This window comes from Coffea arabica, chromosome 1c, assembly GCF_036785885.1.
Source record: "Coffea arabica cultivar ET-39 chromosome 1c, Coffea Arabica ET-39 HiFi, whole genome shotgun sequence".
NCBI lineage: Eukaryota > Viridiplantae > Streptophyta > Magnoliopsida > Gentianales > Rubiaceae > Coffea > Coffea arabica.
In genome coordinates this window covers 7,233,139-7,245,378 of record NC_092310.1, presented here as the reverse complement: position 1 = coordinate 7,245,378, position 12,240 = coordinate 7,233,139, and the positions used below count along the sequence as shown (strand labels likewise).

General features: G+C 32.7%; 1 protein-coding gene across 1 annotated transcript; it reads left to right on the top strand.

Annotated features, from left to right (window-relative positions):
* Positions 1–5,039: 5,039 nt before the first annotated feature.
* On the top strand, positions 5,040–9,682 carry LOC113736719 (protein NRT1/ PTR FAMILY 7.1-like). The gene is made up of 6 exons (XM_072054731.1): positions 5,040–5,253; positions 6,421–6,483; positions 7,142–7,298; positions 7,426–7,643; positions 7,761–8,320; positions 8,451–9,682. Exons 2-6 carry the CDS (start codon positions 6,442–6,444, stop codon positions 9,319–9,321), a joined length of 1,848 nt encoding a protein of 615 aa, XP_071910832.1. The 5' UTR covers positions 5,040–5,253; positions 6,421–6,441; the 3' UTR covers positions 9,322–9,682.
* Positions 9,683–12,240: the final 2,558 nt, after the last annotated feature.

Sequence of the window (12,240 nt, the reverse complement as noted above, 5' to 3'; positions counted from 1 at the left end):
CCAAGTCCATGAAGAAGCAAACGCTGTAGCAAGTTTATGCTATCTGGTTGTCAATGATCAAAAGACTATTTGGCGATGACATATCTCTCTCTTTTTGGCTTTGGTGCGCAGTTAGAGGCAGGAAATTCGAGCCCTGAATCTCATACCACATAAATTTATTAAATTAAAATATGTAACATATTAAGATGACTTTTTAATGTTATTTTTAACCGTTAAGCGCTCTGGAGCCACGAAAATTCACCAAATTTTCATTGTAAAAATGTCGATAATATAGGAAAAGGACAAACCAGACAAAAGTTGTCACGACCTACCTATATAAAAATTCAAATCCTCATTATTTTCAATTGTCGATGCCTATGGCCCAAAGTCTAAAGTGGACTCGTTTGCTACCTTTTCTTGCAACCATATGCATTTGATATAATGAAAATTGAAATTTAAGCGGCATTCAGGGGGTTTGGGATAAGTGGGCAGCCTACCCTTTCGATAAGTGCTTGTACAGCACTAGTGACCATTAAGGAGTTAACAATTTGCAACTAGGATTTAGCCTGCGCGCTTCAAATCATTCACTTTTGAAATATTAGGATGAGGGAGATAATATTTATTTTTAAAATCAAAGGAACATGCAATAATCAAATTAACTTTAACCTCTAGCTATATGCTATGAGTTTGTTTTCGATTAATTATTTCAACTAATTATAAATTATGATTTTAGATAATTAGTTTATGATGCACTCGTTTGGTTTTATGTTCAGATTATAAATTTTTTTAATGAGAAAAAAAGTTAAAATTCATAATCAACTAAATAATAAATTTTACTGATTATTTTCTTATAATCACTTTTTATAATTAGGTTTTGCAAAATCTAAAACAAGTGAGAACAAGGCCTATGATTAAGGCTAAAAATCCTCATTTGCCAACAAAAATAGCATTAAATGCTGCCTTGTCATCAAGGATGTACATGGATAGGTATGCCCTCCTTTTTTTTATCAACAACGATACATATATATAACCTACTCTATCCTAATCTAGGGGGAGGGGGAGCCTAAGGAGGCTGTTGTAGAGGTTAGTGGATATACAAACCCAACTAAATCAAGAGAGTGCTATGACACAATTCTTAGATTTTTTTCGTTGCTGGTGAGGTTTGAACCCTCACCAACAGCCCAAGGAGGGACTTAAATCCCTACCTGATGGCCACTTGGCCCAGTGGTTGGATAGGTATGCCCTCCTGGAAACACTTGTTGTGGAGATACCTTAATTAACGCACCTGAGAACAGTGCAATATGATGCATTTGGAATTTGGCAGACTGCAAAACAGTGAAATCTGTTGGCCACTGAGTAACATGCTCACGCACTTGTACAAAATTTCATCATTTTAGGTCAGCCAATAAATTTTGCTTGGGCGAAATGCTGAGCCTTTGGTGCATTGAAGTTTCTGTGCCATGCAAAAATCATGTCTTGACTAAAAGTTTCAAAAGAAAAGGAAACATTCGATTCTGACAGGTCTATCTGGCAAATTTACATATGTTTATTATACACACATATGCATATGCATGTATATTGCCGTTGTGTCCCCCCCCCCCCCCCAAAAAAAAAAAACATATGTATGTATATGGAATGAGGACATAGAAATTAGAATGGGACGAGATATTAGATATAGTCTTAGAGTGTTTGGAGGGACAAGTTTGATTTGCTGTTATTTTGCTTGCATTATAAACATAATTTTTAAATATTTTTAATTATCATTTTTATATCACATATATTATATTATAAGAAAAATACTACAGTAATTAGTTCGTCTTTCAAGTCATTGGCGTGTTTAAATTCCTCGAGGTGTTAAAAAGTGGATTCTTCAGCATGATAAATTATGTTTTTGATCAAAGTAAAAGCATAACACGAAAAAAGAAAATTAAACTAAAAGCTTACTAAATGCAAAATAGGTTTATTATATTACCCAAAAAAAAAAAAGGAACCAAAGGGTTGCAAATCTTTGATGACTATTTTCCAGATCATAGTTTGAATAAATATGTGTCGCGTGTTGTGCGCGGGCATGTTTATGCAGTATGTGTGTATGTTCATCCAGCAAATCATGTTCCTCACTCAAAGCAAGTGTGGGTTGTATAACAAATCTTTCATGATTTACTTCAATGGTCAAAAGTAGATTTTCCAACAAATAATTTCCCAATATGTACAAGTTGCTCCAACAAAAAAGTATCAATTTTAATTTCTCAGCAAAAAATAAATAAATAGAAAAAATTTATGGGTCTAAATAATTCGATAGATTGAAATGGCACCGTTGACTGATATATGCATCCATAGGCTAATTGTAAAAAGTACTACAGTGTAAACCAATTTCCAACTATCTTTTTATCGTTTTATTTATTATTTTATTTCACATAAATTATATTGTAAAAAGTATTATAATATTATGATGAATAAATTTCCAAATAACGGGTATCCAAACACCAATTTTAGCAAAGTTCAAAATTGATAAAGTACATAATATATGTGGGAAACAAGTCATTAGATTGTTAAGCGTTAACCTCATGGTTAGGACTCAGGACGTGGAGGAAATGCTAAAAGCATAATAGATGCAATTTGCATGATAACTGATGAAGCTAATCAAGCATTTTAGAAGGTAAAGATATTTGATAGTAAAACCTTTTGTAAACCCAAAAAACATCTTGGCAACTTTGTCTTTCTTTTTCTAGTAAGAAAAAGTTTTGGTGGTTTCAAAGTTTTTGCTAGGATAAATTTCGGAGATTATAAGTGGATTATCCACTAATGCAATTTTCAAAGTACATAAAATATTTGGACCCCATTATTTAGAGGAGTGCTGGGTATAAATTTCTATTTTTCTTCCCTATCTTTTAAATTTCATTCCTCCCCTACAAAAAAAAAAAAAAGTCTAATAATTCTCTGAAGACACTCTTTGATTCGACCTTAAGTGGTAAAATTTTTTAAAGTTTGAAGTTCATTTTGGAAAGTAATTAATCAAATGTAAAAATAACGATTATAGTGTCTCTATAAAACAACTTATCATTTCGAAAAAATATAAAAGTTAAGTATTGTGTTCGTGGCCTTGGGTCATTATTTCCAATGTGAAAATTTTTGAACAAAATTGTTAATTTTTTTTTTGTAAGAGAAAATTGAGTTGGTTTGGTTTCAATCACTATTACGAGTCAAAACATGTTTCAAAAATCATGAGCAGTTTACTGTAAAAAAAGGAATACGATCTTACTAACTCAACCAATTTGTTCCTTCAAAAAAAAAAAACCTCAACCAATTTGTGTTCCTACAAAATTGTTAATTGGCATTTTACATATTACACCTTTTGCGGCAAAAATCAGTGGAACAAAAACAGGAGACTAGTTAAATCAGCCGACTCTTGATTTTGAAATATTTGAGTTAACGTCTACAAACCTGGGAATATTACAAGTGGAAGACAGCTCATTCAAGATTCAACGAGAGATGACTCAACAGAAAAGGACTCTTCCCATGTTCTCATCCAAGATTCAACGAGCGATGGCTCAGCAGAAAAGGACTCTTCCCATGTTTGATTTGATAAGTCCCGTAATTGATAATTGTGATATATGGAGTTGTCCTTATCACATTTTCTTTGGTTTCCCATGAATGCATTATCAACTTATTCCATAAGCAGTGTAGTTCATAACTTGCTATGAGTATTCAACAATTGACCTAAATTTACTGTTTCTGCATTTATTCTTATGTGGCTCAAAATTTTGCCTCTCGATGGTGACAGCATATTTTGCGTTACAACAAGAGTTGACTAGCACAGACATATAGCTTCCTTATGACAAAGAATGGAGATAAGTATTAACTTGTGGTGAAAAAGTACAAATTAAATTTGTGAAGGGTGAAAACAATCATAACTTTCTGACGCTAGAGATATAGAATTGAAAAAAATAAACTAAACGAATGTATTGAACCTTTTTTTTTTCACGTTGTAATGTGATTCAGTTGTCAATCAGATTGGAGAATCAAACATTCTCTTGTAATTTTAACCTGTCTATCATAATAGCATACTAAATGATTAAAGCCTCATTATTGGAAATCTAATTCAATACAAAGGGAATAGAATATTTTTTTTTAACTATTTTTCAATTCTCTATTCCGTTTTTACTTCCTTTTCATCCCTAACTATCAGGTTCATGGTACTGTCAAATTCAAATTTTGAAACTCGCAATTGATAAGACTCTAAAAGACCTATTCTGAAATAAACCCTCTCTTGAAAAAGAAATGGAGTATAACAATTCAAGAAAAATAAATTTGTAAAAGCCTATCAATTTCGTGTTCTTAGATATACTTATAAGTTCGATAAGCGTAATGACCATTCTGTCTAAGTATCCAATACTACTACGATTTGTTATTATTAGTGCTTATCAGGCCAAGAATAGTTTATCAAAAAGTGGGATCTACGCATTGTATATTTATTTTAACCTATCAAAAGACAATATGTATCTTACATGGTTCGTATCTACAACTACAGCAATTCTCTTTGTATTCGTGTTCGAAGTTTTTTTTTTTAAAAAAAAAGCATTTAGAAGAGACATGGCTCTTTTTCTTTTCTTTTCGTCTCCATTTGGAAGGAAAATCTCACTGTATTAGAAAAAAAAAAAAAAAGGAGACTACGAAGAACATAGGCATAGAGAAACTTCAGGCTCACGAAACTTAATAAATAAATAATAAACAAAATAAAATGAGAAGAGAAGTTTTTTTTTTTTTTGGAGTCCTGATCTCACACAAAGTCTACTTCTACTTACTTTGAGACATCTCAGGAACAACCGGACCTAAATTTAAGCAAGTTTGTTACACTAAAAATCCTAAGAAAGACTGATTCAACAACGTTGGTTCATAATTTTCTCTATAAATATATATGCTTCCTTTCCTTTCGTCTCCAAAATTCCAGTCTCAATCACTATTTTTCTTGTTTCAGTTTCCCTAAACTCTCAAAATATAACTCTAATCTAAATTTCCTTTGAGTATAGAATTCTTGAATAAATACAGAGAAAGTGGTGGAGATTCACAGGCTTATCTGTGTCAACAATTTGATAATCTTTTGTCCCCGTAAATGTCAATAGATTTAACCGGCTTTGATAGTTTTCCGAGAGGTCCTAGACTAAGCATCTTGGCTTCACGGCCACTTGGGCTAGTTGATACGCGATCTTCGCCTTCGCCAGAGTCTGGAAACACTCCGGAATTCATATTACTTTCAGTAATCAAATTTAAGAAAAGGTTTGTGAACTTGATAATGTTTTAAAGTAATGTTTTCTAAGATATTTTGTTTATGGCTTTTGCATGTGTCTTTATTTGAGGGTTCTGTAAATGACTTTTTTTTTTTTTTTTTTTTGGCTTGTACCAGCAAAAAAATACTATATGTTAGGTTACACCTAAATAGAAGAATTATTTGATCAATTATTGCATGATCTAAGTAAAGAATATCTGCAATAATTTTTGGATTCATTGTTGTAATTAGGTTAGGCCAATTAGATCAGAATTTCTAGCCTATTAACTTTTCATCTTTTCCTAATTTTCTTGTCATATACCTGAAATTTGTATGCTTAGTATGGGAATTTTTTTGGCTGCTGTGATCATATAAATGGAAGGTTAGCTTTTAACCATAAAGTTTGAGAGGGACCTTGAAGTTGTTTGATTCCATTTTGCAACTTTTATGCTGTTCTAGAAGAGTTATTAATTTGAACTGTTTGTTGTGGTTGGTGATGCAAAAAGTTAATTAGCAAAATAAAAAGCACTTCAATCTTTTAAAAAAATTGTAAAACAAAAAACCATAGAAGAGAACATTGTCTACCTCATTCTTATATGTAGAGACTCATAAAAATCCACTGATTGGGACAGTTCTGCAAAACTTGTGATCAGCAATTTTTTAGAGCACTGAGGTTTTCAATGAATACCCATCTTGCTACATGTCAGCATTTTTCTTTTTCCTTTTATCCCAAAGAACAATATTTTTCTTGAAGAAAGATAGATAATTATGAAAAAGACTCACACTGTCATCCCCACATCACCATTTCTTCTTACATTGCTATAAATTGGCGATTTCTTGCACAAGGTGCATCAAACTTCTTCTTTCTGACTTGCTTTCTTGATCAAGTTTACAACTTCCTAAATGTCAGCTGGCGTCTATAAGGCATTCTTCTCATACTTTGACCTTGCCTGATTTACTTCTTTCTTAGTTTATTAGCATCATCTTAACCTATTGAATATAGTATTGTATTCATCAATAAAAAAGAAAGACAATACTGAAGTATTATTCATTAGAAAATAACTTACTGGTTTTTCTTTGATGCTTGTTACCCTTAGAGAAATTTTGGCTAAGTTTTCACATAGTTTTGTCTTTCTTTGCAGCAACTATTGAATTTCTTTTTCGTTTTCTTATTGCAGAATTTGCAGACAAAATCTTACATGGCTACGGTAGACTCGCTAAACACGGCTATCTCACAAAAGGTAGAGGATATATCCCTTCTCATTCTTTTATTTTTCATCTTTTTTTTTCACTTCAGCACATTGGAGGAGAATTCATGTTTTTTTTTTTTGGATCAATGAGTCAATTTGCTCTTGTTGCAGTCACTGAAGCGTTACTGAAACATGGTTGTGCTTTTCGGGTGTCATATCACCCACTTTTTGTGAGTACAATAGTGTCCAAAATTCTCTTCATAGTATTTTCGAACTGTCCTTTTCATTGTGATCTAGTAATGGTCTTGAATTCTTCTACCATTTCTTGTAATTTATTTCGAATATTCCCTTTCTTAAATCACAACAAAAAAGAAAAAGATATAAAAAAAATTGAGTAGCATTCAGAAATTTGTGCATGTCTATTATCTAATACAAGTAGAATTCACAAATTTGAAATTGTGACCGCGTCTCAGCCTTTTTTCCACAACTTAGGTCCAATTTGCATTCACTAACACCTGTTTCATACTATGTCTCAAGATAGTTTAAAATTTCTATAATACCTAACAGATGAGTTGAGTCTCAGTTGAATCTCAATAGCTAATACTTGAAGTAGTAATTAGTTTCAGGACATAATTTTGTATTTCTTACTAAAAAATGAATCTGTAAATTAAACTTTACTGATCCAGAATGTTGATTCTTTATTCTTCAGGAACAAGCAAGCAAGAAGAACTATGTCTTTGAAGAAATGTCTGAAGTTGAAAGGTCTGCCAACTATGATCAGAAACAGAAACTTTGTCTGAATATTGGAGGAGTCTTACCTATAAGAAACCACCTGGGAGGCTGGAGTTCGGCATTTCTCTTGCTCGGTAATTTTAGTCTGCCAAATTAACAAAATAATGCTACTTTAGTTTTTAATAATTCTTCAATCTTCCTGAATTTCTTACCATCAATTAATCTTCTTGATTTTTTTTTTTTACTTTTTTCATCCTTCAGCAAATCAAGGTCTTGCTACATTAGCTTTCTTTGGTGTCAGTGTAAATCTGGTTTTGTTTTTAACCAGAGTTCTTGGCCAAGATAATGCCTCTGCAGCCAATAATGTCAGCAAATGGACTGGAACAGTTTACCTGTGCTCACTTGTCGGAGCCTTTCTCAGTGATTCATACTGGGGTCGATATTTAACCTGTGCAATCTTTCAAGTAATTCTTGTTCTGGTAAATTAACTTTTCTCTATACTACTTCAGATTTTGTAGATTTCAAGGATTATATGTTTTTTGTTATATCTGCATGGATATGGTTAGATCTAATTTATGTTTAACGTGAATTTTCAGGGCTTGGTGATTGTATCATTGTCATCCTGGCTTATGCTGGTTAAACCTGTTGGATGTGGTGATGGAATACTAGATTGTAATCCCACTACACCAATTGGCAATGCAATCTTTTACTCAGGAATATATCTCGTAGCACTAGGATATGGTGGACACCAGCCAACTCTTGCAACGTTTGGATCAGATCAATTTGATGAGAATAATCCAAAACAGAAATCCTCCAAAGCTGCTTTCTTTTGCTATTTCTACTTTGCTCTCAATGTTGGTTCACTATTCTCAAATACCATATTGGTATATTATGAGGATACTGGCAGGTGGACACTAGGATTTTGGGTGTCCGCAGGTGCTGCTGTTGTAGCCTTGGCATCATTTTTGCTTGGCTCATCATGCTATCGATATATCAAGCCGTTTGGTAACCCTTTGCCGCGTGTTGCTCAAGTATTTGTTGCTGCAATAAAAAAATGTAAGCTTCCTCAAGTTGATAGTGATAAACTGTATGAGGTAGAAGGATCAGAATCAGTAATTAAAGGAAGTAGAAAGATTCTGCACACAGACGAATTCGGGTGAGTAAATAAACATATCTTCAATTAACTTCAAAACTAATTCCATAACAATGGATTTTTTGCATGTTATCAATCCTGTTTTAATTCTAATTATCTAAGTATTTTGGCTTCCTGTTTGTGAAAATGCTAGGTTTTTGGACAAGGCAGCAATAATGACAGAAGAAGAAAATTTTGGCAAGAGAAGTGCATGGAATCTTTGCACCATCACTCAGGTTGAAGAAGCCAAATGTATTATAAGAATGTTTCCAATATGGCTCTGCACTATTATATACTCTGTGGTTTTCACTCAAATGGCTTCATTGTTCGTAGAGCAAGGTGCAGTTATGAATAAAAGTCTTGGGAAATTTAATCTTCCGGCTGCTAGCATGTCTGCTTTTGACATTTGCAGTGTCCTACTCTGCACTGGAATCTATCAAAGAATTCTTGTCCCCTTGGCCGGAAGATTGAGTGGAAATCCCAAAGGTATAACTGAGCTTCAAAGAATGGGAGCTGGGATAATCATAGGAATGCTAGCGATGATTGCAGCTGGTGTAACAGAGATTGAAAGACTTAAAAGAGTCATCCCCGGACAACAATCCAGTTCTTTAAGCATATTTTGTCAAGTTCCACAATATGTTCTCGTAGGAGCTTCAGAGGTGTTCATGTATGTTGGTCAATTGGAGTTCTTTAACAGCCAAGCTCCCGATGGAATCAAGAGTTTTGGAAGCTCCCTTTGCATGGCTTCAATCTCGATTGGAAACTTTGTCAGTAGCATGCTGGTTAATATGGTGATGCAGATAACTGCTAAGGGTGACAAACCTGGATGGATCCCTGAGGACTTGAATGAAGGTCACATGGACAAATTCTACTTCCTCATTGCCTGCCTGAGTGCAATTGATTTCGTGATCTACATTTTCTGTGCAAAGTGGTACAAGTGTGGTAATCCTGATGAAGATAACTCAATTACACAATCCAACAAGGAGGAAGATCAAGGCGGAGATGATGTGCTCAACAAAGTCTAGATTTTGCAGTATCTGGTTTTGATATTTGGGGAGGTTGATTATATCAGGATAAGAGCAATCTTGTCTTAAATAAATCAAGGGATACTCGAATGCTTTTAAACCTTTCAATGGTCGAGAGATCCATAGATCTCTAGTAGATTGATTAGTTTCTAGCTAGTAGATTGATTAGTTCTAGCTAGAATAAGATAAGCAAGAACTTTCTAGATCTGGTGAAGGGCATGATTGCTTCTGCGATGGTGATTTACTTTCTCCAGGATTTTGTAATTAGAAGTTGGCAACATGTGCTAATTAATAGACATTCTGCTAATTAATGGACACTCTGGTAGTTTTATGGCCTTATCAAACAGTATTTGATGTTTCATTCCGCTATTTACTGACTTACTAAGGACGTTCACATTTCTTGATTTATTCCATACTGAGCAGGTGATTTCTGTTACTCGTGAGCAGGTAAGAACTATAGGCTGCCGTGAAATTGGTTCCTGCTATTAATCGTTCATTTCACATTTTAATTTCAAATGAGCAGTATCTTTTTCAAACCAATAAATAGAGCTGAAGTTATAGTGACCGTGTGTATATATGAGGGGGAGAAAACTCAAGCGTCTTTTCTTCTTGTTCAAAAGATACTAAAGCAGGTGATTTATGACATAAGTCTTGATGATAGCCATCAAACATGGGGTGTACAGTTCGACCTAACTAAGTTGAAATGAAAGGAAACAAATCCTGACTCAACTCGACATAGAGAACAAGGACAGAGCAATTTGAGGTTTACAAGATATGTAAAAACATGAAATATTTCTGGTGTCTAAAATTCAATGCTTCATGCTCGTTTATTCAATTTGAATATACGTTTTTACATTAATTTATTAACAACAATAGTTATCTATATGTTTTTACTATCCTCATCCAATTTTGATGAAGAAATGTTCTCGCAAATTTCATATGTTCAAAATCATTATACAGATAAATTATTTAATTTCTTGCTCTCTGTCCTAATAGTTGGCATTTAATTAGAGAAGAAATAAGCAACATAATTAAGGAGATAAAGTGTCGCCTCCCCGGCCTCAGAAATAAAGCTCCAATTTGTTGATGATGGGATGATAATATTGTTAGCCTTATTGGCTACTAAATAATCCAATCCAATCACGACATACAACTTTATTATATGTGGATTTTAATGCTGGTGTAAACCTGATTTCATATCATTTTAAGGTTTCACATCATTCCACAATCTTGTGGCCTTGTGGAGGACAGAAAGCTTTGAAGATGAAATGTCATATGGTACTACTATAGTGATGATGCTTTTAGAGATATCATTATATCTTTTTTCTGTTCCAATATTTTTCTTCAGGAATTTTTGTATTCAACTTGTGATTTTTTTTTTTTTGATCAAACGTTGTGATTTTGTTGTTCCATTACTTAAAACATGTCTACATATACATATATATATATATGTGTGTGTATGTATATATACATATATGTATGTATGTGTATATATGTATATATGTATCCACGACATATACATATATACGTGTATGTATGCATACATATATACATATATGTGTATATGTGTATATATGTATCCATGACATGTACATATACATGTATATGTATATATGTATGTATATGTATATATGTATGTATATGTGTATTTGTGTGTAGTGGCTAGCTATATTGAATTTATTTAACTAGTGAAAGATGATATGCTCCTGTAATGTGTTGGAGATCTCAAGCCATTATTCTCGCAATGCTATAGAATTACGCTAGCTTCGCAAATGAATGTAGTATAGTTTAGGTTTCAATGAAAACTTTATGTCGTGGATGAATATCTGCCAGACTTGTTGATTCTAATGCTAATTGAACATCAGCATACATTGTAATGAGATTGAAATTTCCTATGGTGAGAAAGAATGAGCATGCAGAGGGTTACATAAATCAATCTTTAATTCATAAATTGATTAGATTGTTAATTAATCAGAAGAGATGTTGGAAAAGCTGGAAATCCCTGAAACAGTCATTTGAGATTCAGTGCCTTCAAGTATCCCAAAAAAAAAACATAATTGGTAGAATTTTTATTGTATACATACTTATCGCAAAATAATAATTATACAAAAAACTAAGAACATAATTATAACTAGAGGTGGCAAGATGGGTGATTTGGGCGGGTTTGGGTTGGGTAAAATGGGTAATGGGTATAAGTGAGTCAACCCATTTATATCCATTTAATTAGATGGGTATAAATGGGTAAATCAAAAAATGAGTTGGGTAACCCAATTACCCATTTATAACCCATTCATTCTAAATTTTTACAAGCTCATATAAATTCATTTTGTAAACTAAATTATCAATTTATACCATTTTACATCCATCATTAATTTTAAATATTTACTTATTATGCCAAATAAGTCTAATTATCAATTTTTTTCCATCCGCATGCCATGTTGCAAAATTACATATTATTTAATAATTGAACAATGAGAATCTAAAAATTTGGACTAAATAATATGAAAGTTAACAAAAAATTTAATCCGAAACTTTGAACCCCTAGTATTTTTTCGTTTATAAATTTAAAATTTCATTTGAAAAGGTAAGAAAGGAAGCTAAAATTTGTCATAAATTGATGATGCTAAAAAATGATCAAATTAATAAATTACAAGGAAATAAAGCGATAAGATAAAACCAACAAATAAATATAATAAATAAAACAAAAATACTTAACATAAAAAATAGTTTGGGAAATACAAAAGGTTAGCCATTATCAAATATTTCAAAACTTGCACCATTTTATAGAAAGTAAATCGCGTAAATAATTGCTAAATTTTCAAAACTGCTCATCCTCCAGGGACCCCCTCTTTTTCTCCCTGAAATTCTTCACCAGACCCATCACTACTCAAGAACATAATTGGGATACTTTTACAGGTG

Bases quoted from the DNA above. Each gene is read 5' to 3' on its own strand.
- LOC113736719 (XM_072054731.1), top strand. From the start codon at position 6,442: ATGGCTACGGTAGACTCGCTAAACACGGCTATCTCACAAAAG. The intron at 7,299-7,425 runs GTAATTTTAGTC...TTCATCCTTCAG, and splicing joins TTCGGCATTTCTCTTGCTCG to CAAATCAAGGTCTTGCTACA. The intron at 8,321-8,450 runs GTGAGTAAATAA...TGAAAATGCTAG, and splicing joins CTGCACACAGACGAATTCGG to GTTTTTGGACAAGGCAGCAA.